General features: G+C 38.4%; 1 protein-coding gene across 1 annotated transcript; it reads right to left on the minus strand.

Annotated features, from left to right (window-relative positions):
* Positions 1 to 391: 391 nt before the first annotated feature.
* ZCCHC8 (zinc finger CCHC-type containing 8) lies at positions 392 to 20976 on the minus strand. Its single transcript, XM_050923918.1, has 14 exons — positions 20753 to 20976; positions 18334 to 18374; positions 16635 to 16709; positions 14694 to 14799; positions 13192 to 13269; positions 12734 to 12837; positions 11574 to 11639; positions 9204 to 9264; positions 8600 to 8742; positions 7533 to 7675; positions 6286 to 6410; positions 5105 to 5188; positions 3891 to 4005; positions 392 to 1945 (listed from the first exon to the last, which is right to left on the minus strand). The coding sequence occupies exons 1-14, from the start codon at positions 20942 to 20944 to the stop codon at positions 1119 to 1121; spliced, it is 2160 nt and encodes a 719-aa protein (XP_050779875.1). The 5' UTR covers positions 20945 to 20976; the 3' UTR covers positions 392 to 1118.
* Positions 20977 to 24570: the final 3594 nt, after the last annotated feature.

Genomic DNA, 24570 nt, shown 5'->3' on the forward strand with positions numbered 1-24570 from the left:
TAGGGGCTGGGGGCTAGCCTCCTGAGCCAGGAGCTCGGGGGCTAGGCAGGATGGTCCCACGGGCCGGATGTGGCCTGTGGGCAGTAGTTTGCCCTCCTCAGGTTTAGATACAACAAACCCTGCATCTTGGCAGGGGGTTACAGTAGCTGACCCTTGCAGTTCCTTCTAACCCTATGATTTTAAGTAATTACTTAAACAACTAAAAATGTATTTTATGGCAAAAGCACAAGTTCAGAGATTTTCTAAACTATATTAATTCTCATATTTCAACATATTTTTCTAAGTATGTATAATAATTTACATACTTGACAAATTAAATCAGACAAGCAGCTGTAATAACAAGTTTCTTACTGGAACTTTGATGCTTGAGAATCAACCATTTTTGAAAATATTTATATGAAAACTCATTTATTAAACCTCTGTACACACAAATGAACAGGTATGTACAGCAAGTTTACATAAAGAATGATGTTACAAAAGGTAGAAGTGGTGCTTAAAAATTGACCCATAGTTAATCTATAAAAAAATCCGAAGTGGTGAGGATAATGCTGGTCATCCCTGATTATTCCCATTTGATTGCCAGGACTTTTCATGTGGAACATTTTAAAATATTGGAATTTTTAAAAACTGTAATATATTAAACTTATCTACAGGATAATTAGCAAAATGTAGAAAGAGCAGACTAATGTACAAACAGATAAAAACCACCATTCCACCTGAAACTCACTATTAACGATAGTATAAATCTTAACCAAAATATTAAACAGCAACCGATGACTCACTGTTTTAAGAGTTTCATGTATATAAGAGTGTAAAATATGCTGAACAAATAAATCAATAGTCCTTACATCCCTTAGTGGAAGGTTTTGATTTAGTCAAGTTCTCATATATTGAACGGTCAACATTGGTCCTGGTCAAATGGAAGCCCTGCATGAACTTAAAAAAATAAAATAAAATAAAATAAAATAAAATAAACCCTCTAGGGAAGAATGCAGAAGAATTATTAGTCCACTCTTAACTACTAAAAAGTTTTTCACAAAAAGGGCACGAGATTATCCAATTTGGTGGATACTTTAAGTTTCTTTTAGGGGCACCATAAAACCTTAAAGGAAGACAAGTTAATCTGAAGCCTTTTTGTTTTTTTGCTGGTTTCTTGGGGAATTCTTTAATACACTTCGTATTCGAAGATAAACACCAGTTGATTCTGCCATATTTTCAAACTCAAATGGTGTTATTCCTGCCGCAAACTTGCTCATGTCAGGAACAGGATTTGAATTTTTTGGAGACGATTCAGTACTAGTGATCACATGAGTAACACCTTCATTTCCTCCATTGTTAACCTCACATTTTGAGCCTATAATGCTGTTCTCCAGAATGCCTTCAGAATCCACATGATCAGTGTCACCTTCCTTTAGGTCAAGCAATCCATCCCCTGAATTAGGGTCACTTTTAGAATGTTCATTTCTGGATATCTGCATACTAGTGTCTGAAATCCCAATTTCCATTCCAACCAGCTTCTCAGATGTTCTTCCTTCTGGAACAATGTCCAGTTCATTCCTAGATGGGGATGATGTAACAGAGTTTCCAGTTAAAGGTGTCTCAGCAGGTATATCCGAGTCACTGTTTGTACTGTCTGCCTGCTCTAGTGCAGCCCAAATCAATCGCTGCTGCTCCTCAAGCTCTTCTAGGGTCAAAGTATCTTCATCCATGGCTGAATCCCCAACTCCTGGCTGAGCAGAGTCACTGGAAGGCGTTGATGCTGGACTATTCCTGTGAAGAGAGGCAGTAGGCGCTGGAGGCAGAGGGGATGTGAAGTTGGGTGGAGTACATGGAGGAGTTCCTCGTGGCAATGGGGGTGGAGTTGCAATCGATGGAGACCCAGGTGGCAGTGGAGGTTGGAACTGAAAACTGTCATAAGCTAGAGAACTGTGTGGCATTTCCAAATCTAAAATTAGAAGATTAAATAAATCTCCATTAGTAGTACTGAGGCCTGAATTCCTACCTTACCCTACTTTTAATCAGTTTTCAAATCTAAAATGTATTATTTGGTTAAAGACGGTAAACTTATGTTCTCAGCCTTTTGAACCCAAGCATCAGCTTATGGAGAAATACAGCCGTATCAGCTAAAAAGCCTATCCTGATGCTTAACAAATTTCTGCATGTCCCAGTATCCTTGAAACTTGCCATACTAAATCTGTCATTTTGGATTCCAGAGGGAACACTGATGGCTGCTTTAAAAGCTGCATTTTTAAATGCTCTTAAATATGGATAATACTGAACAAAGTTCGAAAGCCAAACCTTAAAGATTTCCAAGGTGTATGGAAATTCCCTCTTCAGTTCGAGGGAATCCAGAAGGGCAGCTGGGAGAACTGCTATAGAAGATCATTCTCAAATTTGACTTTAGAATATTTAAAGAATAAAGTTTTCTGGTCTTTTTAACAGCCATTAAAGCTTTCCTCATTCTAATTCCTCTGAAAAATATCACTTCTGTTGCAATGCCCACAAGTTGTAAGAATGGAACAATTAATAAAAATTTGAATTTAGCTCCTTCCTCTGAATTTTCTACAACATTTTATTTTTGCTTCTTTTAAAAACTGTTAAGTCTTCAGATCAGGTAACTCTCTTTGGGGCTTATTCGGGGTCAAACATGCTGTTGGTGATATACAAACAGTATTCTTGTTTTTAAACATTAGCCCTTCAAATTTATTATTTTAGTAAATATAAAATATCTGTAAATAGTAAATTAGAGAATTCCCTGGATGGGAAACCCAGTTGATTAAGTCTGCCATAAAAATCTCGGGACAACTAGGAAAACAAATTGTTTCACTGATTTAGATTTTGCCTCCCAGCTTTCTTATATGGTATATTGATGTACAACACAAAAAACATGTTAGCTTGGAGAGTATATTTTTAATCCTGTTTCTATTATGGGAATTTTCTTTGTTCAAACTAACTTATAATCAGGTAATACACATACATTTTAAAATAATGTGTAATTTCCCACCCCCTAATTCTAAGAGGTGGATTTAGAAGAGTGCAAGAGTGACAGCCCTAAGACTAAACAGTTTATCCACAGAGCAGGTAGCTGCAGTACAAGGTTCCTTGGCCCTCGTTCCCAATTTGTGCCACTTCTGCATACCTTAGACTACAGTAATGGGGGTCCATAGAGGTATCTAACAACCTCTCACTAATGTATTTATTATCACAACATCACTCTGAGGTAGAAATATTATAATCCTAATTTTAGAGATGAGTAACTGAGGTACAAAAAAGAGAAGTGACTTGCCCAAGATCACACTGGAAATCTATGGTAGAGGAAAGACTTGACCCCAGATCTCCCAAGCCCTAAACTAAATGTCCAGATCACTGGACCATTCTTGTGCCTTCTCTCACTTTGAAGGGTGAAAGGCAATTCAATTTATATGCCCACTTGACAGTTGGTCTCTTCTGAAAATACCAACAAGGGCATCAGCTGTAGTGAGAATACTTGTCCACCAAAATTTGGATGGTATCAACTCATGTTTCTGTGGGTTATTCTGTGACCCAAGTAATAATTGTCACTATTGACCTGGTCTAGATTGAGAGTGGCAACCTAAAGAGTGCACTTCTCTTGGGCTGAGCTATCGCCCTCACTGTTACAACACAGAATAAAATACTCTGACAAAGAATATTGGTAAGTTACAGAAAGCCCAATTATAATCCAAAATAATACAAGCATTTGACAAATACAGTTAGCTCTCTATTTTAGCAGTACAGTTAAAATATCGTGTAATACAAACTGAAATACTGATAACCATGTATTGTAATTGAAGTCCACATTTCACTACAGAGTAAGGAGTGAGTTATTCTGAAAGTATAAAATCATAATTGCAAAAAAAGAAAAACTATACCAGAATCCATGTCCATGTCAGCTACTGATACTGCTGAATTGTCTCCTTTTACCTTCTTTGAATTGTGAGAACTTGATGGATATGCAGACCTTTTATTGCTAGATTTTGGACTTGGCTGAGGAAAAGTTAGCCAGGAAAATAGAATATAAATTAGTATTATAAAAGGTACTATTATATGATATAAGGCGGCAATATTCCCTGCTACAAAAATACTAATTACAGTCCTCAGTGATCTCAATTTGAGAGGGTCCATTTTGTAAGCAAAACACTCAGGTGTCAGAGAAACTTGAGAGGTTTAATGTAATGGAAAGAAAAAATAGCAATCGTGTTTAGTTTCAGTGGTGAAGGAGAAATGGATTTTGTCTGCATCCCTGTAAGAGCCTCAAGGACACCCCTTTTCTCCATGCTTACCCACCCAGATCTCTTGAAGCCACCATGTCATATGAACGGGACATTTCCTTTGTAGCAATCTCACAGAAACTGTTCTTTAATTACCTGTAGAACAACTCAATGCTTTACTCTCAATCCCCATAAAAAAAAAAGTCTTGTCAATTGTAACGTACTTCCAGCTTAAGAAATACGAAACTGAAACTTGAAATTAAACATACTGTTTCTTGCTTGAAGCAAGAAACACTAGATTGGAATTAAACATTTACATTAAGGTCTCAGAGAAAGCTATGTAACAAGGTTGCCACACATGTCCGGCAAACATAGTATTAAGCTCTTCAACCATGAAATATCTGAAACCATGCCTGTGTTAATTAACTATAAAGTGGACTTTTAGATAACTCGGACATAGTCTGCATAAAATTTAAATTTAGGCATATATCCAAATGGAATTAGCTAACTGTTCCTACAAACTATGAACAGAGTTTTTTTGCACTGGGTTTAGTAGATGCTCAGACAAGAGAAAGAGTAAGTTGTTTTATAAGATGGTGGTTTTTGACATCAAACAAGTGGCCCAAAAGATTTAAAAAGGATATGGACAAAAGTAATGGCTTATTCAGAGGGCTACCCTCTAGTCTCATGACCTGTTTTTAGCTATTGTACTGATGAAAACCTCAAGATTTCACACCAAAACCCAATACCCTCTATTAGCCATTTTTGGCCAAAGTTGGAGGTGTATACAAGAGACCACTGACAACTGGTAACACCAATACAGAAATACATGATTTCTCCAATTTTTTGTATCCAAACATAACAAATATATTCACCGCTCGAAAATTAGAAAGGTAGCTAGCAAAAATGTCCTTCTGTTGAGATGGCTGCATGGGTATGGAACCAAATATCCTCCATTCCTATAGGGAAAAAAAAACCATCAATAAAGCTGGGCATTCAGTAAGCTGTGGCTAACAATGCACATGCAACTATAACACACGCAACTATAACACACGATATGGACAGATTAGTAAATGTTCCAGTCAGAAATTTATTTAACTGGGAAGGAGGAAGAACCCTAAATATGAATTTTTAGCAAAAATATGAGCTCCATTCCAACTTGCGAATATAAATGTCTGCTGCATAGAGCTACATTGGGCAAGAAACCACAGCACCACTTTAATGAGATTTATGAGCCATTTTGTTGCAAACTTCTTATTCAAACTTTGTAGCGCAGCTATTAAAATTTACCTCAGGAGGAAAAAGTGAACATAAAGAGCTACAACTTGAATAAAAAGTCTTCCAAATTATTAGTAATAGTTACGCTAAAATCTATGACAATACATTAAAAAAAAGAAAACTGAGGAAAAGCTACATTAAGAGGTCACTAACCACCAGACAGAAAACAGTGTAAGGAATAGAAAATTCTTGAAGGCACCTTCCAATACCAAGGCTCAACAGGTGCCTATTTAACTGGTTTCTTAATCTGTCCCATTTTGTTCAAGTGTTAAAAGATGCATTACTGAACTTGTGCATCTCAATTCCTGAGACATGCTTTTGATGTAGTTTTTGTTTAGCAAAGATAAATATTATATGGTACAGCACGGCTATGGTAACATTCATATTTCGAGAACACTTCTTACATTTGGAAAATTTAGATTCATATGAATGTGCATTCAGCTTTATTTTGAAAAATATTGGGATTTAAGTGAAAATCTGAATATCAGCATAGGTACAGTATCATATGCTCCCATCTCATAGTGGAAATAGCATTACACATTAATAGCAGCCTCCTGGAGGTTTACTAGAATCAGAAAAAGTCCAGATAGACTCTTTATTGCACAGGTTTCTTCAGAGATCTTAATTAACTTTCAAATACTTATTCCCTCCTCACCCCCAATATAATGGATGATTGAAATCAAACTTATTTGCAGCTGACCATCAAGGTTTAAATAATCCACAAGTAGTTAATGTTTTTGTCTTAGAATAACACACCGTGTGTAGCATATACACTTACATCTGAGATCCCACTTGGAGTAGACATATTAAAGCCTGGATAGTTTATTAACTTAGAGACATCATAAGTGACACATTTGTTTTGTTGATAGGGTCTTTCATCTTCTGTATCACCACCAGTAGCATCTATAACAAAGTATCATAAATGTTAATATTGCTCCTGAGGAAGAAAGTTACAGAAAACATTGCAGCAAAAAGACAACAGGCTGCAAAGTTGAAACACAGTCTAGAGAAAAGGCTTGCAACCAATGCAGCAGGAATACAGTGGCAAATTCTCTCATTAGATGTGTGCATAGCTTCCATTGAAGTCCCAACTAAAGCCGGAGCAGTATTCCGACTCTACTTTTGGTATCCTTGCAGAATTTGGCTCTGGAACATTACATCTGTTGTTTGATCCTATGTTCTGTATCACTAGCTTGTGTTCTTTAAACTCATGGACTTAAGACAGGTCTCGAAATTGTTGCTTTTTTCGGCTGTGGGAGTCTGTCTTCATTACCTCAAGGAACTGGCATAGCTAGGGCAGATGAGAGAAGAAGAGTGGCACGCTACACAAGAGGGTTAAGAATCAACTTTGCTTATCCTAGTTCAATTTACCCTGGTAATGTTCCAATACTGTTCTCTTTGGGCTATCTCCTTAATAGTGAGATACTTAAGGAAACCCAAGACTATTAGTGGGGTGGTTATGTGGAAAAAGAGTGTTTCTCCACAACAAGAAAGTTGAACAAGGAAAGAGGGGAAGGGGAATAATATTAGTTTTTTTAGAATATCTATACAGAAATTATAGTTTTTCTGCTGCCAGCCACTGAATTAAAACTAGTACTAAAATAGACATTTTCTCATGAAATTTCATCAGGAAGCACTACAGTTTGAAATTTTAAAACCAACTAAAATACTTATAAACTAGGAATATCCTCCATCTGCTTTTAACACATTCAGAATTGGACAATTTAGGGCGGGAGGGAGAGAGAGGGAACCCTGCAGCTCCTAGCACTATGGAGCCGCAGCAGCAAGAGTCACAGACAGGTCACTGCTTCTGTGAATTTTTGTTTATAGCTTATGACCTGTCCATGAATTTTACTAAAAATAACCATGACAAAAATCTTAGCCTTAATTATAACCCACAGTCAGTGTCAAGCAACTGGCAAACTTGTATATTTAAGAATTCAGTAGTTTCATTCTTCCTTTAAGTAGGAAGGGAATGTGTTACTTCTACAGTCAGCTAGGCTTTCCTAGCTGCATACTACTTACCTTTTCCATCATAAAGTGCAAGTCCTGAATCTTCCAGTTCAGCCTCTTTGAGCCAACCTGGGGGGTAACCCAACTGGCGCATGCGATATATAAATGGAGGAAGACTCTTATCTGTGACACCAAGCGCATCTTGAAGTTCTTCACTAGATAGGAAGATTATTTTTGATTTTTTTCCTCTATACACACTGTCATATATTTTAAGACTTTTAGTTGATTTAAAATTAAGATACTCAGTTACAAAAGTTTCTAGTTATAAAAGAGTCACCTTCTAGAGAACAAAAATTAAAGTTGTTTCATTTGTATACCTTGTACAGTTAATCCCTTACAATATCTATTTGAATTATTATATTAGATGCAGAACTACATTAATATTAAAGATTACAAAGTTAAATGACAAATCAGAAAATTAGAACGCTAAAGTTCACATTCTAACATTAACTTGCCTGTACAATGCAAATAAATGGATGTATGTCTAAATCTATATCTTAGAAAGCTACTTCTACTACGAGAGCCACAATTCATTTCTGGATTTGAGAGATGAAATTCATAACCTTTAAGGTAATCTGCATAGGAAAAGGCATCCTTCCTGTAAAGCTAGATTAAACTGAAGTGCTGTCTTCTTGTTAAATGGGATAACCATATTTTATATGGAAAAAATATTTTTTTTTCCAATGAAAAGCTTAAAATTTCCTGAATCCAGCATGAACTGTAAATGACTCTTAAAAAGGGTCACAGGAACTACAGAAATATTTGTAGTCTCCCTCATTAAAAGACTAACCTGAGGACTCAGTACATTTCACTACAGGGTGCCTAGATCAGGGAAATGTTGGACAGGGTAGGATTAATGGTTCAGCATGAAAAGAAAACTTGAGGAATTTATCAACACATTAAGACATTTACAAAAGGGGTCTTAATGCAACTGAAGATATAGTTACCAAGAGAATTATTATACAGTAAGTGATAACTTTTATACATCACAAATGGCAGAAAAGTTATTTGATGTGTGTGAGAAGTACAGTGATCCAATCAACGTGTGTAGAGGGGGGAGGCACAGAGGGGGAAGATACCTTATTATTCCTGGTTTAAACTTCCCAAACCTCTCTTCTACTTCGTCCGCATGATAACGTTGCTGAAAGTTCTGGTTACTTGCTTCACCGCAGGCTTCCATGAACTCTCTTCTTTTCTCACTTATACGGGTAGCATTCCGTGGCTTAAATACAGTTGAGAGACTCACCATGATGCAACTTGCAATTTAAGCACACAAGTCACTCAACCCAAACCAAATTATTAAAAGCTGCCTGAAAGTTACACATCAAGGGCATGGAACACATCTTATGTCACAAGACCAAGGCCAGCTCATCATTCTACTGAATGGAAGTTATAATAAAAATGAAACCAGTGTACTTTAGAAATCTGCCAGCTTCAGAGGGAAAGCTAGAAACATGTAAAGAGACTTTTCTTTAAAAAGAAGGGATCAAACTATTATGCTATGACAGGTTCATTTAAAATACTGATTTAAATCCCTGAAGTTACAAGTATGACTGAGATACACACAGTTATTGATCTTTAATAAAAGATCGTGACCAACATGATTCCACAAATGTCCTGTTGCACTGAAATACATTTTGGGTAACTCAGAGGCAATCTTTCGGATATTGAGGAAAAGTTTACCTTTGGACAATCTTTCATTTGATGTTCTTCAGAACCACAATTGAAACAATGAGGTTTTGGCCTGTTTAAGGAAAGCACTAAAATAAATTTATATTCTTAGTTTATCCCTTTAAAATGTACTTTTGAAGTGCATATTTATTCTTCTTTATTCTATTAGATGCAGAGATTTACATTAACTTGAAATATATTCAGTTCTAAGAAATCTGTAAAGTAACCTGTGTACTATACCTAAACATGCATCTTCCTTCCAATTTTTGTAGTTAAAAACAAAACAAAAAAACCACATTTTCCTATTTAAAAAAAATGTTTGTTGCTGTCAGGTGAAAAACGAGAAACTAATTATGGAGAAAGACACACAAAGCACTGTCAAATGCAGAAAATAAACAAACTGAAAAGATAAAGTTGAAGTAAGTACAGAAATTAGATTATGTTCCCATAGGAAGATAGCGACTATGAAAGAACTCTTTCCTTTGCCTGAAGTATTTTTAACGAAAGTTATATAGACTTATTTGTATAATGTCAATAGTGTGCTAGCTGCTTTGCAAATAGCTTGCAAGGTAAGGTCAGGTTTCTGCCCCACAGATGTTACAATCTAGACAACCAGAGTGTAGGGGGCTATCAACCCTGCAAGGAAGTATTGTGGGGGTTCTGCCCCGATGTGAACTCATGTATGTCAGGGGGAGGGGAAGAGACACGGAGGTGAGAATGGGACTTCCTGGGACTAGAGAGGCAGCTGAAGGGATGGGAGCAGGACCTGGAGTGGATGGAGAGGCTGTGGTGACACCTGGGATCAAGTGGGGGAGCAGGAATGGATCTAGTAGGGATCTGGAGGGGCTGGAATGGATCTAGTAGGAACCCTGGAGTCCTCCTTCCCAGCCTGGAGCCAGCTCCCCACCTGCCATGTCTCAGTACCTCTCCTCTGATCCCCCACTTACAAGGAGTTTCCACACTCCCTGTGGGCAACACAAAGGCTGGTGGGAAAGATAGAACGGAGAGAAGGGATGTAGTTGAAGGATTCAGTTAGAAGGACACTATCAACTTCATAGATATGCTGTAAACAATTATTTTCAGATGCCGTACCACCACTCTGGATTATTATTATAAGAGAACATTTTAGAAATTTCATTTACTTATTAATATGCTCAATTCACGGTTTGAATTTCTCTCATCTACGAAAATTAAGTTTGAAGCCAGTTTAAATTTGGTTTGTTGTCACAGATTCACTTTCAGGTTCTTAGTGTTTCAGTGTTTGGGTTTGAAATGCTACAAGATAATACTAACTTGTCTAAAAGACAACATTTCTTGGAATTTTTTTTTTAAATCATAGAAGTGTTTCTATTGATATTTATTTTTTAAAAGGCTGGTTTTCAAAAGATTTAATATTTGGACCAAGTTTAAATTGTGTGTCCCTTTAAGCACATGATTAGTTAATTCACTATGTGCACGCAGTCACTTTTACCAATAGGATAAGGGAGAGTGAATAAAGAGGACAACCATGGCTGCCAACCCTCTACAATTGTCCTGGAGTCTCCAGGAATTAATCTTCAAATTAAAGACCGTCATGTGATGAAACCTCCAGGAATATGTCCAACCAAAACTGGCAACCCTAAGGACAACCTATGTTTTAAGTCTCTTAAAAGGGGTTCATTTTTAATGACTGACTTGAAGGAGAAGTGGGAGGCATATTTGTTTTCTCAGAAGGTATGATTCAAACAGATTTGATGCAAATTGTTCTCTCAGAATACTTTATCCACCATCTAGAAGTATCCATAGTGAAGCACGGTTGCAACTCCGCTTTTCTTTCAAAATGTAATATTTCACTTGAGTATGCAGTAGATTATAGAAAAGCTTAACTGAACTTGCCTCCATGCCTACTATTTGCATTTGAAATAAGGTATTTCAGATGCCGGAAAAACTAGGCAGACTAGGGTTATCCAGAATTTCCATAATGACCACTCTTCTGTAATTCTACTTTTCCTCACAATGGCTACACAAACTACTCCAAGATCATTTTCTACTAAATGCAGAGAAAACAGACCAAATAAAAAATTCTGCATAGAACAAAGGCTACGTGATAGCACATCAATGCAAATTATTTAAAAAAATATTAGCTATAAAAAGAGAGCAAAGCACAAAACCAGTTAGTTCAGAAACAGATTTTTCTTACACATTAATTTGACTGCCTTTTTTTGAGCATCCTATATTCCAAACAACCCCAAAACCTTTTCTAGTGCAAAATCCAATATTGTTAACTTAATTTAGGACCATAAAAAGCAATTTATTCCCCCACATACTGGACCCTTTAATAGTCACAATGCACATTTTAAAGTTTTTAATCTGAAAAACTTCATAGTTAAGATAAATACAAACCTTTTTGCTTTTACTTGTATTTCTTGCCCATCCAGAGAGAGAATCTGGCTGAAAACTTGCTGGTATCTTAGATTTCAATAAGGAACTGCTACTGTACAAAGCAGAATTTCAAGCTTGGTTTTAATTGACAGTGATAGTACTTTATACAGAAGAATGTCCCCATGGGTTAAGCTACAAGTGCATCCTCACTAATAAGTTTCAAGTAAGGCTGTCGATTAATCACAACTAACTCACATGATTAACTCAAAAAAATTAACTGTGATTAAAAAAAACAATCACGATTAACTGCACTGTTAAACAGAATATCAATTGAAATTTATTAAATATTTTTGGATGTTTTTCTACATTTTCAGTATATTGATTTTATTACAACACAGAATACAAAGTGTGCGGTGCTCACTTTGTAATTTTTTAAATACCAAATATTTGCACAAAAACATTAAACAAAATAAATAGTATTTTTCAATTCACCTCACATGAGTACTGTAGTGCAATCTCTATCATGAAAGTGTAATTTACAAACATAGGGGGTTTTGTTACATAACTGCACTCAAAAACAAAACAATGTAAAACTTTAGAGTCTAGAAGTTCCGGCTCTCAAATACTGGAGAGCAACTGGAAAAATGGACTAAAACATTCTCTGTTTAAATATGACTCATTTTCTTGGAAAAAAATTCAAGATGTAGTTAAAATTTAGTCAAAACACCACAGAGTACATTTAGGATTTGTTAGCTCTCCCTCCAAACCACTTTAAATAAATTGCTTTATAGAAGTAAAAAGCCAGGATTTCTGGAGTAAGCAGTCATTCCAGATAGTGTGACATGTGGTCCCAATACAATTCTTGGATTGACAGCAGAGCATGTTTACGGGAATGCAACATTCATTCATTCATACAGAACATGATCCCTTCAATGAACAAGTCAACCATATGAGACATCTATCATCCAACTACTTTAAAACTTTGAAATAATAATAATAATAATAATAATAATAATAGTTCAGTTGATTTCAGACAACACTTATGACCCAGCAGACTGTCATAGTTAGAAGTTTAAAAAAAAAATTGCAGAAAAAGTTTTAACCTCAACTTTGTGTCTGATTGATTGTGTTATTTGGTTATATAATCAGAAAAAGGAACTCCATTTTACTAAACAGGATACTTGGGTATTTCCCATCCTTCTGTCAGCTGTGGATTTTCATTTAATATAGGTTGTCCCAGTTTATCAAGACAAAAATTCGTAAAATATAGAACACTTCCTACAACCTGTTGAAAGAGCCAGAAAATTGTCAGTATTTCAGTCAGATTAACTGATATTAGAAAAGCACAGTATTTTAATATTTCAAAATGTTGTAATTAGTTGTACGAAAATTAGTTAAAATAGTTTATTACCTATTAAAGGATTTAAACATAACCAAAACATCCCTCCATGCCTTCTGAATGTACATATAGGTAAATTTTCCAAGTATGAAGCTAAAGCATCATGAAGTCCAATAAAGTCAATCAATTACATTGCTAAAACCTTGCATATCGTTTTATGACGACATTTTGGACTAAAAGTAAGAATAGAACTTTGGAACTATTTGGAACTACCAGTGAAGAATATGAAGTTTAACTTACACTGAAAGCTTCCTTAATTTTTTTTATTGTATTAGAACTTGTCACTTTATGGTCCTCTTCCAACAGAATACTGGATGGCTAATATGAAAAGCCAAAAAAAAAAAAAAACACATAAAAAACTCCTTAATTGCTGCAAATGAAACACAGATGATACAACTGCTGGTTCCAGCTTTTTATTGCCATGTACACACAAACTAACCACATGCTAGTATATGAAGTATGAGACTTGTAGGCCAGTGGTAATACTGTATACAACCCAAGAGGTGACATGGCTTTGATTTCTAGTATCTAGAACCTTGGTGTCATGGGCTGGGAACGCTGTGGAGGAAACATGCTCAGCCTCTGGGATGGCTGGGAGGAGAGGGTGAAGAGAAATGCCTTGTTTCACTTCACTGTCCAAAGGAAGTGGTAGTTAATCAACTATCTGCATGACACAAAGAATTCTCCTTCCAAACATTTGAGAAAAATATACCATTTTTAAATAGTAGGAAAAAACTTTCTGTAATTCAGATAAACTAGCAGTGTGATATTGCAACCAAAAAAACTGGGGGAAAAAACCCCAAACCATTATGTTTCTATAAACTCATACTTTAAGACCAGAATGGTCCATCACAACCATCTAGTCTGAACTCCTGTACATTGCAGGCCACAGAACCTCATCCACCCAACTCCTATCATAGACCCATAACCTCTGGCTGAGTTACCAAAGTCCTCAAAATATGATTTAAAGACTTCAAGTTACAGAGAATCCACCATTTACACTAGTTTAAACCTGCAAGTGACCCATATCCCATGCTGCAGAGGAAGGCAAAAAAAACCCAGGATCTCTGCCAATCTGACCCCAAGGAAATTCCTTCCCAATGACATATATGGCGATCAGTTAGACCCAGAAGATGTGGGCAAGATCCACCAGAAACACACCTGGGAAAGAATTCTCTATAGTAACTTAGAGCCTTCCCCATCTAGTGTGCCATCACCAGCCTTTGGAGATATTTGCCGCTAGCAGTCGCAGATTAGCTATGTGCTAATGTAGGCAGTCTCATCATACCATATTCTCCATAAACTTAAGTTCACTCTTTAAGTCAGTTAAGTTTTACCCCACTATTTCCCTTAGAAGGCTGTTCCAGAACTTCACTCCTCTGATGGTTAGAAATCCTTGTCTAATTTCAGGCATAAAATTGATGATGGCCAGTTTATAACTATTTGTTCTTATTTCCACATTAAGCACCAATTTAAATAACCCCTCCTCCTCCTCCCTGGTATTTATCCCTCTGATGTATTTATAGAGAGTAATCATATCTTCCCTCAGCCTTCTTTTTGGCTAGGCTTAACAAGCCAAGCTCTTTGAGTCTTGTCTCATAAAATAGGGTTTCCAGTTCTCTGACAATCCTAGTAGCCCTTCTCTGCACCTGTTCAAGTTTGAATTAATCTTTCTTAAACATAGGAGACTAGAATTACACACAGTAGTCCAGATAAGATCTATATTCTTTGAACTTGTATACCTGAGGCTTAACATTGAAGTGGGTCCTTTCTGGTTCAGCTTTCTGCTGCTCCTCATATTTTTGAACTAAACTAGAAATAAAATCCTCAATTTCTTGATGATACTGCCTGCAAAAGGTAGAAATAAGAGAATACAACAGACTGCATGTTTGTATTTAAGGATTCCTGAAACGGAAATTATAAATTTTGAACACTGTATAATTAAGTTACTTTGTTCAATCTTCAGGATAAGAATTTTATTCTTGAACTTTTTATTGCTAGATGTGTACATCTTAAGGTACAGCTTGTAAATCTAAATTTCATGCTGCCCCAATGTAAGCAACATATCACATCTATAAATTGGAAAAGACAGACATACAAATGTATTAAAAAGCAAATTCAAAACTGCAACCATGCTATTTAATATAGTTTTTGCGGATTTCAGAACTAGATTAAAAAACCAAGTAGAAGTAGAAGTAGAAATTAAACATAGGCAAATGGAACTGGATGCCACATATCCAGCCACATAGGTAGATCAAGATTAGAACAAAAAAAAAAATCTGATTTTATAATAAATCAATGTAAGTAACTACCAAAGACACTTGCATAAGTAATGTAAAATGTTGGCTAAACATCAGGAAAGACTTTGTACTTCAGAAACTATTCCACAGTCCAGTTTCTCAAGGAAAGTGGTACAAGTCCCATTGCTTAGAATGCTTAAACTAAACTGGATAAAAATACTACAAAAACTGACTCCAGGTAGGATATAGGACAAGGAAAACAAAAAACCAGAAATATACTATAGACCCAACAGTTATTCCCCTACAACTTTTTCTGATTTTACAATACTTCACACTTCTTTTCCCACTCATTTGGCTGTTCTAAAATTGACAGAGAAACAATAAGCATCAGTTCATGGATTCTTCCAAATATTTTTTCTTTTTAAAGGTGATATATATGAACAGGAGAAAAAGTCTAATGATGGTTTTAAATGAGAAATAAGTTAGTGACATCTCAAAATATTCCTTTTCAAAGTTACATTAAAAAGAACATTCAAAATTTTTCAATACAAGTAACAAAGAAGTTAGTAATATTAGACCGCATGCTAAATTTCAGCCTTTAGTACCTATTTACAGCCAAACGCCTGATGGCTTTATACTTTTATCTAACCCTTCTGTTATTTATAGTACTGCAAAACAATAGCAGCTATATTTAAAAGGGACACAAACAACTTTTAAATAAGTGACATTTCTATCTGAAAATGTACATACAACTGTTAAAAGTAACCCTTGTTATACGTGAAATTAGAGGGAAAAGTTTTCAGTTTGTTCATTTTGTGCATTTGAAAGCACTTTGTACGTCTGTTTCACTACATTGTGGTCAGATGAGCTTATCACAAACACAGAGGTCTGGGGAACTTAGACTCATTTTCCTTGGGTCCTACGAAATGGTGATTACTAAAGCGGCAGCAGAGCTGAAACTGAAAACAAAAAAGGGCAACAGACAGGTGCGTACATAAAAAGGAAGGGAAGGAGAAGTATGCTTGAGCATATTTTGTACTGCCAATCTTGTGCCCATCTAAAGAGATCCTTCTAAATGTAAGCACTAAACACTCATTTCAGAACTTAAAGGATGTTCTGTCAAACACCTTTTAAAAAAATTAATTTAAAACATCAACTTGTCAGTGTCCATTTAATTAACATACCTCAGTATGTGTGTGTTTGAGAAAATTATATTTAGAAAAAGGCTTACATGAAAGTAATATACCAGTTGGAATCAGCATATTAAAGACATTTTGCTATAACCGAATAAGTAACCAGGGTACAATAGGTTTATATTAGGCTGTTGTAACGCAGCCAGAGATTGGTTAATACATGTCACAGTTGCACACTAACAAATCCCAAACAGCAGCAATCTTATAAGGGAATTGGACTTACACTTTATTAGCATGGGAAGTTACTTACTTTGAAATAACGTTGTTCATAAATAAAATCTGTAACAAAGGTCCATCTAACTTAGAACTGTCCACTGAAAGTCCACTAGGAGAAAAAAAGATACTGTAAAGTTACTGTGCAATTACTTTTCCTCCCCTTTCTGCATGAACAGTGTGTGCAGCAGCCCACTCATTTTATCACAGCAATGCCACTAGTCAAGGGGACTCTCTTTCCCTAAGGCGGCGACACAGGTAGTCTTGGCCAAAACAAATGCCATTTGCTTTTCACCCATTCCGTTGGGTACAACAGGCTGCAGTTTAACTCAAAATTGACAGAACATCACAAATATATGTATTCAATTAGTATTTATTCAGTGAGAAATTTCTAACAGGTCAAAGTGATTATCAGATCTGATAATTCTTGCTACTCAATTTCAAAGAAATCTATTTTCCTAAAGGATATGTCAACAGTTTTTATATAAAAAGATAAAACTTCTTTAAATACTATATATTCAAGTCTGAATGCACAAAGATAGTGTCCAGAGTGCTCAGGCAATTCAGAAACCCAATAATTTTAAAGACAAACAATAACTGAAACCTTTTCTAGAAAAGAGAATTTTATATGTTCATGGTGCTCGTGTATAAGACGGTGATTAGGCAAGTACCTGAGCTCTGAAAGGGTCTATGTTAAACATGCTCATTGATTAGATCTTGTATTACTAAGGGCATGTCTACACTACAAAGTCAAGTCAGTGTTAAGGCAGCTTACATCGACCTAACTATAAGCGTACACACTACAGCATTCCTCCTGCTGCTGTAACTCACCCGCTATGTTGACATAGTAAATCCACATTGACTAGAGACATAAGGCTTAGGTCAACATAGTTCAGGTGATGCAGTGCCTGTATAGACACTGTGTTACTTGCATTGCCTGTTGGCTGTCAGGCTGGCTGACAACTCCGTGACCAGGAGGGGGTGTTCCAGCTGTGAGCCCCAGCAGTGCTGAAAGCTGGAACCTTGCTGCCCAGTGCTAAGAGCTTGAGCTGTGGGCATCCTGCAGAGTTCCCAGCTGGACTCCAGCTGCTATCCTGGGCTCTCAGCTCAAGCTTCCAGCTGGAGCCTGGCTGCTGCTGGGAGCTGAGAGCCTGGGCTCTCAAACCCCCATTTCCCCTCACACGCCCCTCTTAAGTCAGTGTAAGCCAGAGGTGAAAGTAAGCCAGTCCGGACTGGACCGGCTTCCCCAGGCTGCCAATTTAAAAGGCCCGGGGCTCCCGCCAGTGGTCGGAGCCCCAGGCCCTTTAAATCCGTGCCCTAGTCCAGCTGCCAGGGTAGCGGCCGCAGGGTTCCATTGGTGATTTAAACAGCCCAGAGCTGCATTGTGGTAGCAGCGGCCAGAGCCCTAGTCCCTTTAAATCGCATCTGAGCCCTGGGGCTCCCAGCTGCCTCTGCAGCTGGCAACTCCGGGGGTGATTCAAAGGCCCCGTCTCTTCCGGTTGAGGCCACAACCTTGCTCAGGACTCCGGCGCACCAGTAAGTCCTTTAACTTACTTTCACCCCTGGTGTAAGCACGCCTGGCAAAGACGTGTACCACCGACAGGAGGAGGGTAGTGTGAACATGAAAAATTGCAGTAATTGCTGCAGTGGCTGTAAGTTGGCCTAACGGTTTGATTTTATGTCCACAATCCACAATTGTCTTAATGTTCCAACTTGGAAAGTCAATATTAACATACCTTGGTCGTGTCAGAATCTTCAGTTTTCTTCTAAGTTCTTGATGTTAATTATTTGTCAAGGAATACTGGTTTCCTCTATATATTAATCTTTAGAATCAAAGTATACCACTTTAAGAAAGAATCAACTCTTACAATAGTTGTACTGAACAGCAGACAGGATTTTAGGCTCTTTCACTTACTTTACCACACTGCATAAAACCATTCATAAACTCACCAACCAAAAAAATGAATTTTGAGGTCTAGAACAAAGTGAGCCTGAAAAGCAGGATAAAAGAGGGAAAACTGTCTCTTTACAAACAGTAACTCACAATATGCACTACAGAAAAGTTATGTTACTGATAGTATTTTGTCCCTACTTGGTAGGCATCTACTCTGGATGACACAGCACTCCCATGGCAGAACCGATAGTTAAAATTACTCAAACAAAACTGACCAAAGCCAGCATTACAGGGAGAAAAAGCAATGCAGGGAAAGTCAGAACTAAATGGACAACTAAGATATGGACAAGTTCAAGTCTAAAACTATAACTTACAAAAAGAAATGTAAAGAACCAAAAAGGGATCATCATAAAAAAAACCCACCACACAAAGACAAATGCACTGAATAAATTAAGAAATACAAATAGGACTAACAGTCACATTTGGCTCAGGTACACATATTTCTTCCACAAACACCTTCATCCGCACAAAAGGAAAAAAATAATAATTTAAAAGGAAACGCCAAACACTATACTCAGTCCAGCAGTTTCACAGTTTGAAAGGGTCAAAAAACACTTCGCAGCTAGACTAAACAAAACATGAGAATAAAACTTTAGCTACAAAGAGCATTTCCAAGTCCACTTTGTTGTCACCGTGCTTAAAAACAAATTAACATCTGAGACACTGGTAACATGGGATGCAATGCAAGGCTCGCATTTTATTCTGGTTTAAAATTCAACATAAAAATGGATTTTTAAACTCTAAACTATGGAATGCTTACTGGTGCTTTCCTTTATTCTGGAAAACAAATAGGTTGAAGAGAAAAGTTGTTTTTTAAATACACTTTCCATCTCATTTACACATTTTTAGTGGTAACACAAGATGATCAAGAATCCAAATCTTTCCACCAGGAAAAACAAAAACTGAAAACTCAAAGGCAGAGAGGATGAAGAATTCAGACCTGCCAACCCTGTTTCATTTGATGAATGAGAGCCTTCTCATTTTAGATAAACAATTTTTAACTAACCAAAAAACAAACCTCTCATCTCTCACCCTCATATGATGAAAGGATTGCACAAAAACTATTTCATTTAAAATACATCTAAAAATAATTGCTCTTCAAGTTACTGGCTTACCATTTTTTGGGCTTACATAAAGTTAGAAAATGCAAAAACAAAAACAAAAAACCAAACAAACATCAAAAAACAAAAATCAGAACAAGGAGAGCATTGCATCCATCCCTTCAAACTAAAAACAATCTTTTACATGGTCAAAGCTTGAAACAGCCTCAAAATCGTAGGCCACTCTCATTACCACTTCAAAAGTTATTTTTCCTCCTTTGGTACCCTGTTAATTGACTTATCTCATTAGACTGACCTCACACTTCGTAAGACAACCCCCATCCTTTCATGTATTTATACCTGCTCCTATATTTTCCACTCCGCGCATCTGATGAAGGGGGTTCTAACCCACAAAAGCTTATGCCCAAATAAATTTGTTAGTCTCTAAAGGTGCCACAAGTACTCCTCATTCTTCAGACCAGTCAGTTTCTTTTCTTTACTCTAACATCCAATATCCTTGGAAACAGACTTATTTCAAACTATGATGATCTGAGTTAGGATCACTTTTTTTTTTAAAAGGAGATTTTTAAACAGTTCATCAAGCCACACTTTATGTTATTGCCCAGATGACAGACCCATCCATACAAAAATCACCACAACCTGACTGGGTTGGCAGAACTCACATGCAAAACCCAAACTAGACTCAGTGATCACTGAGTAGCAAACCTCCCACCCCAGTGAAGCAGAGACCATGTTCACCTGGGAGGAGGGGGGGCGGGGAGTAAGAGGGAGAGACCCCTGCCACCACCCCAGCAGTAGGGAAGAGGTAGGGTGACCAGATGTCCCGATTTTATAGGCACAGTCCTGATATTTGGGGTTGTGTCTTATATAGGAGCCTATTATCCCCCCACCTCCACCCTCATCCCCATTTTTCACACTTCCTGTCTGGTCACCCTATTTGGGAAGCAGTAGAAGAGCTGAAAGGTTTTGTGCCTCATGGGCCTGAGAGACTCCTCAACCCAGCAGTCCTGGCCCCGGAGAAGCAGGAACCGAGGCTGCGCCAGAAAGGACTCAACGTCATGGGCGAAAGTAGACCGCGGTTGGGGCTATTCCCTGCCCGGGGATGAACCGAAACCAGGCCCAGATCCCCCCAGTCAGGATATTCTCGGACCGCAGCTGCCGCACCATCTCCTCCGAGTCCCTCAGCCGCTCGCGCAGCGCCTCCCCGGCCTCCTCCAGCTCCTCATCCTCCTCGAAGCGGGTGTGAAGCGGCTGCGCCGTCGGGGCGGCCACCTCGTCACCGTCTAGTTGCTCGAAGAGCTCGCGATCCCCGAAGTCCACCTCAGCCGCCATCTTAGGCTGCGGCAGGAAGCGGGGGAGGTCGGTCAAGGGGCAAAGGGCAGAGGTAACGGCCACCTCAGCCACTCACAGCGCGAAGGGAGGGTGGGGGAGGGGAGGCAAAGCGGGATCTCCAACCGGAACGGCCGCGTCGCCATAGAGTGGCGGTGGCCTGCAGAGACTGCAAATCCCGGCATGCAACAGCACAACTTAATCATTGCAGCTTATAGGCCAACGGCGCTTTCTAGTGTAGTATTAGAGACCTCGGGGGGTTAAAAGCAAAAAGGAGCGTTGCATGTTGGGATTTCTAGACCCCCTCCATACTAGGGTCCCGGCGGCGCATTGTATGCTGGGATTTGTAGTCCAGAGGGGATGATTTTGGTTGGATTTGAAGATTCGCTGAGACGTGCAGCTCACAGCAACCTCCAAAGTGGAGGCAAGAACCACAGGAGGTGTCTCTCTCTTTTGGATAAAACCTTGGCACCCCATGCACTGGGCAACAACTAACTGGCTGTAGGCATGAGTAAAGGGAAAACCTAGAGGGGCATAGAGAAGGAAATGTTAAAATTTGCACTACTGTGACAAACCTGTGAAACAGTGCAACACAATTTTCTTAATTTACATCCTGTATTTTATGTGACTTGTCTGTCTTGTTCCTCATGTAGATTGGCAGGTTCATGGGCAAGGAACAGTCCTATTTCTCTGAGAAGTACTGTGTACATCTCTGGCAGGTGATAAATAAAAATAACCCTTCTAGTGTTTTTGGCATAACAAATGTAAGAACAACTTAATAAAGGCTCTCAGATCCAACTTTCCCCTGTGCATGAGTTGTCTTAAATTTCTTTTTCTAGCATGAGACACATAAATCGGCCAAACCTGCTTCTAACCCTGCTCTAAAGGAAGTGGCAGGAAGCAGTATAGATGTGGGGTTTAATACAGTAGAGGACAACCTGCAGGCCACATGCTGACCCATCAAGGTAATCTGCTGTCAGGCCGCCAGAGTTTGTTTACATCTGCAAGGCCGCCCACAGCTCCCAATGGCCACGGTTTGCCATTCCCGGCCAATAGGAGCTGCGGGAAGCGGCAGCCAGCACATCCCTACAGCCCATGCCATTTCCCGCAGCTCCCATTGGCCAGGAACGGGGAACCACAGCCACTGGGAGCTGCGGGCAGATGTGTAAATGTAAACAAACTGTGGCAGCCCCAGTGGATTACCATAACAGGCTGCATGTAGCCCATGGGCCACAGGTTGCCCACAACTGATTTAATAGAAGGGCAGGGGCCATATTTTATTTTGCAAAATAACACCAGTGGAACTAATGAGACTCATTTCATGCTTTGATCAGTTCACTTGTGTTATGCTTTTCCTGTTTTCAAAATGTAACCTCTTTAAACAGGAATTGTGTTATTGTGTCTTTGTCCAGTGCCCATCAAAATGAGGCCCCAATAATGTACATATATGCATGGGGTCTGAGGCTAATTTTACTCTCCTGTGGTGAAAAGGCTCCCAAAAGCAGTTCAGGATCTTCTGAGGACACTCTAGAAATACAAAATATTAACAGTAGTTCTTAAAGAAGCAAATATGGGACTTTACAACTGGTATGAGAAATAAAACCCATATTTCAGATGACAGTGCCTGTATGTAGCATCGTTTATTGATGTTATTTATTACACATAATAAAACTGCAAATCTCTACCCATAGCCTGTGCTCAGAAATTAGCTAGAAGAACTTGTATAGCTACCTTGCCCTGTCTGGTAGAAAGGTAGGAACTGAGAACAGACCACCAAAAAGCTATGGTTATACTTTTACTAAATGCCTAGGTAGCAGGCACAGCAGAGCTCTCTCCCCTTTGGCCAGTGATTTCTTGAAAATGTTACTTTCAGTTTTCAGCCTATGGCTTACTTCTTCAGAAGGCAAATATCACTACTTTTAACAGGGGTGGGGAAAGGTACTCCACAAAGCTCATCATTTTTGCTTATATCATGCATGGCAGATTGCCCTTAAAGGATACAAGTAGGACCCTACCAAATTCAGTCCATTTTGATCAATGTCATGGTCATAGGTGAAATTTGTGGTTTTAAAAATCCTATTTAAATTTGAAATTTCATGGTGGTGTAATTGTAGGGGTCCTGACCCAAAAAGGAGTTATGGGAGTCACAAGGTTATTGTAGGGGGAGTTGTAGTACTGCTACCCTCACTTCTGCACTGCTGCTGGCAGCGGCGGCGCTGCTTTAGAGCTGGGCAGCGGTAGAGCCGTGGCTCTGGCTAGGAGCCCAGCTCTGAAGCCAGAACTGCTGCCAGCAGCAGCGCAGGATGACATGGTATGGTAGTGTCCCCTTACTTCTTGGCTGCTACCTGCAGAGCTGAGCCCTCAGTCAGCAACCATCACTCTCTGGCTGCCCAGTTCTGAAGGCATCAGCGCAGAAGTAAGGGTGGTACGTTACAGTAATGGTATTGCCACCCTTAGTCCCGTGGTGCTGCTGGTGGGTGCTGCTTCAGAGCTGGGTGCCAGGCCACCTGCTGCTCTCCAGTCATCCAGTTCTGAAGGCAGTGCAGAAGGGTGGCAATACCATGACTCCCCTGCAGCTCCTTTTGGTCAGGACCCCAAATTTGAGATACCTTGGTCTCCCATGTGAAATCTGTGTAGTATAGGGTAAAAGCACACAAAAGACCAGCTTTCTTCGGGGGAGACCAGATATCACAGTTCATGACATTTTTCATGGCCGCAAATTTGTTAGGGCCCTAGATAGAAGAACCAAACTGGCTTGGAAATAAGGTTCTCCTGTCAGTCACTGACTGAAAATAGCACATTCTTCAGTATGGGAAAATCTTTTACAACTTCTATGGATTGACAAGCATAAATCTTTATATTCAAATGCTCCTTTCCTCCTACTCCCAAATAGCTTGAGCACTTACTTAAAGGAAATAGAAATTAAGTGAGAAGTAACTCTCTCTTTTACACACATTTAATCTAATACTCACTTTGTTTCTGCTAATTGGTTGAAAAAAATATGCGTTTCATTTGATAAACTTCCAACTTTTTCAACAGTGAAATTACTATCTCACAACTGACACACAAATGGACCATACCATTTCTTAGTCTGCTTCAAGTCAAAATGACTAGTATTTGGAGCAATTTCTTTATGAGCAAATCCTGTTTAGGAACTTAGGAAAGTTGTGGACAAGATGATGCAGAGCAATTTCTCCATTTTCAATACTTAAGTTTAATGATTCCATATGTCTGTGATAAATACATTTCTTCTGTTTCAGCAGATCTACCAGAGCAGCGTTTTTCAACCTGTGGTCGTAGACCCCTTAGGATCTGCAGACTATGTCTAAGATTTCTCAAAGGGTCCACACATCCATTTGACATTTTTTTTTTATGTTCCACAAATGAAAAAAGATTGAGAAAAATCATTGTATTAGAGTTTAAATTAAAACACAAGATCACAACACCATACTACTGGACACTAATAAACATTAGTAAGTCTTCTGTGACAGATTTCTCCATTAGTCAATTTTTTATCACAATGAAAAAAAGCACACTTGCCTTTCATTGCCAAGCACTCCAGAATTTTGGTCTTTGGGTACTTTCAAGAATGTGACATAATAGGATGTTAATTCAACTTTTGCTTATTT

Source organism: Gopherus flavomarginatus, chromosome 15, assembly GCF_025201925.1.
Source record: "Gopherus flavomarginatus isolate rGopFla2 chromosome 15, rGopFla2.mat.asm, whole genome shotgun sequence".
Taxonomy (NCBI): domain Eukaryota; kingdom Metazoa; phylum Chordata; order Testudines; family Testudinidae; genus Gopherus; species Gopherus flavomarginatus.

Excerpts from the sequence above, each read along its gene's own strand:
- ZCCHC8 (XM_050923918.1), bottom strand. The coding sequence starts at position 20,944 with ATGGCGGCTGAGGTGGACTTCGGGGATCGCGAGCTCTTCGAGCAACTA. Across the intron at positions 18,375-20,752 it reads GGCAGCTGCGGTCCGAGAAT|CAAGAACTTAGAAGAAAACT; the intron begins ATCCTGACTGGG and ends AATAATTAACAT. Across the intron at positions 1,946-3,890 it reads TGACATGGACATGGATTCTG|ATTTGGAAATGCCACACAGT; the intron begins GTATAGTTTTTC and ends TTCTAATTTTAG.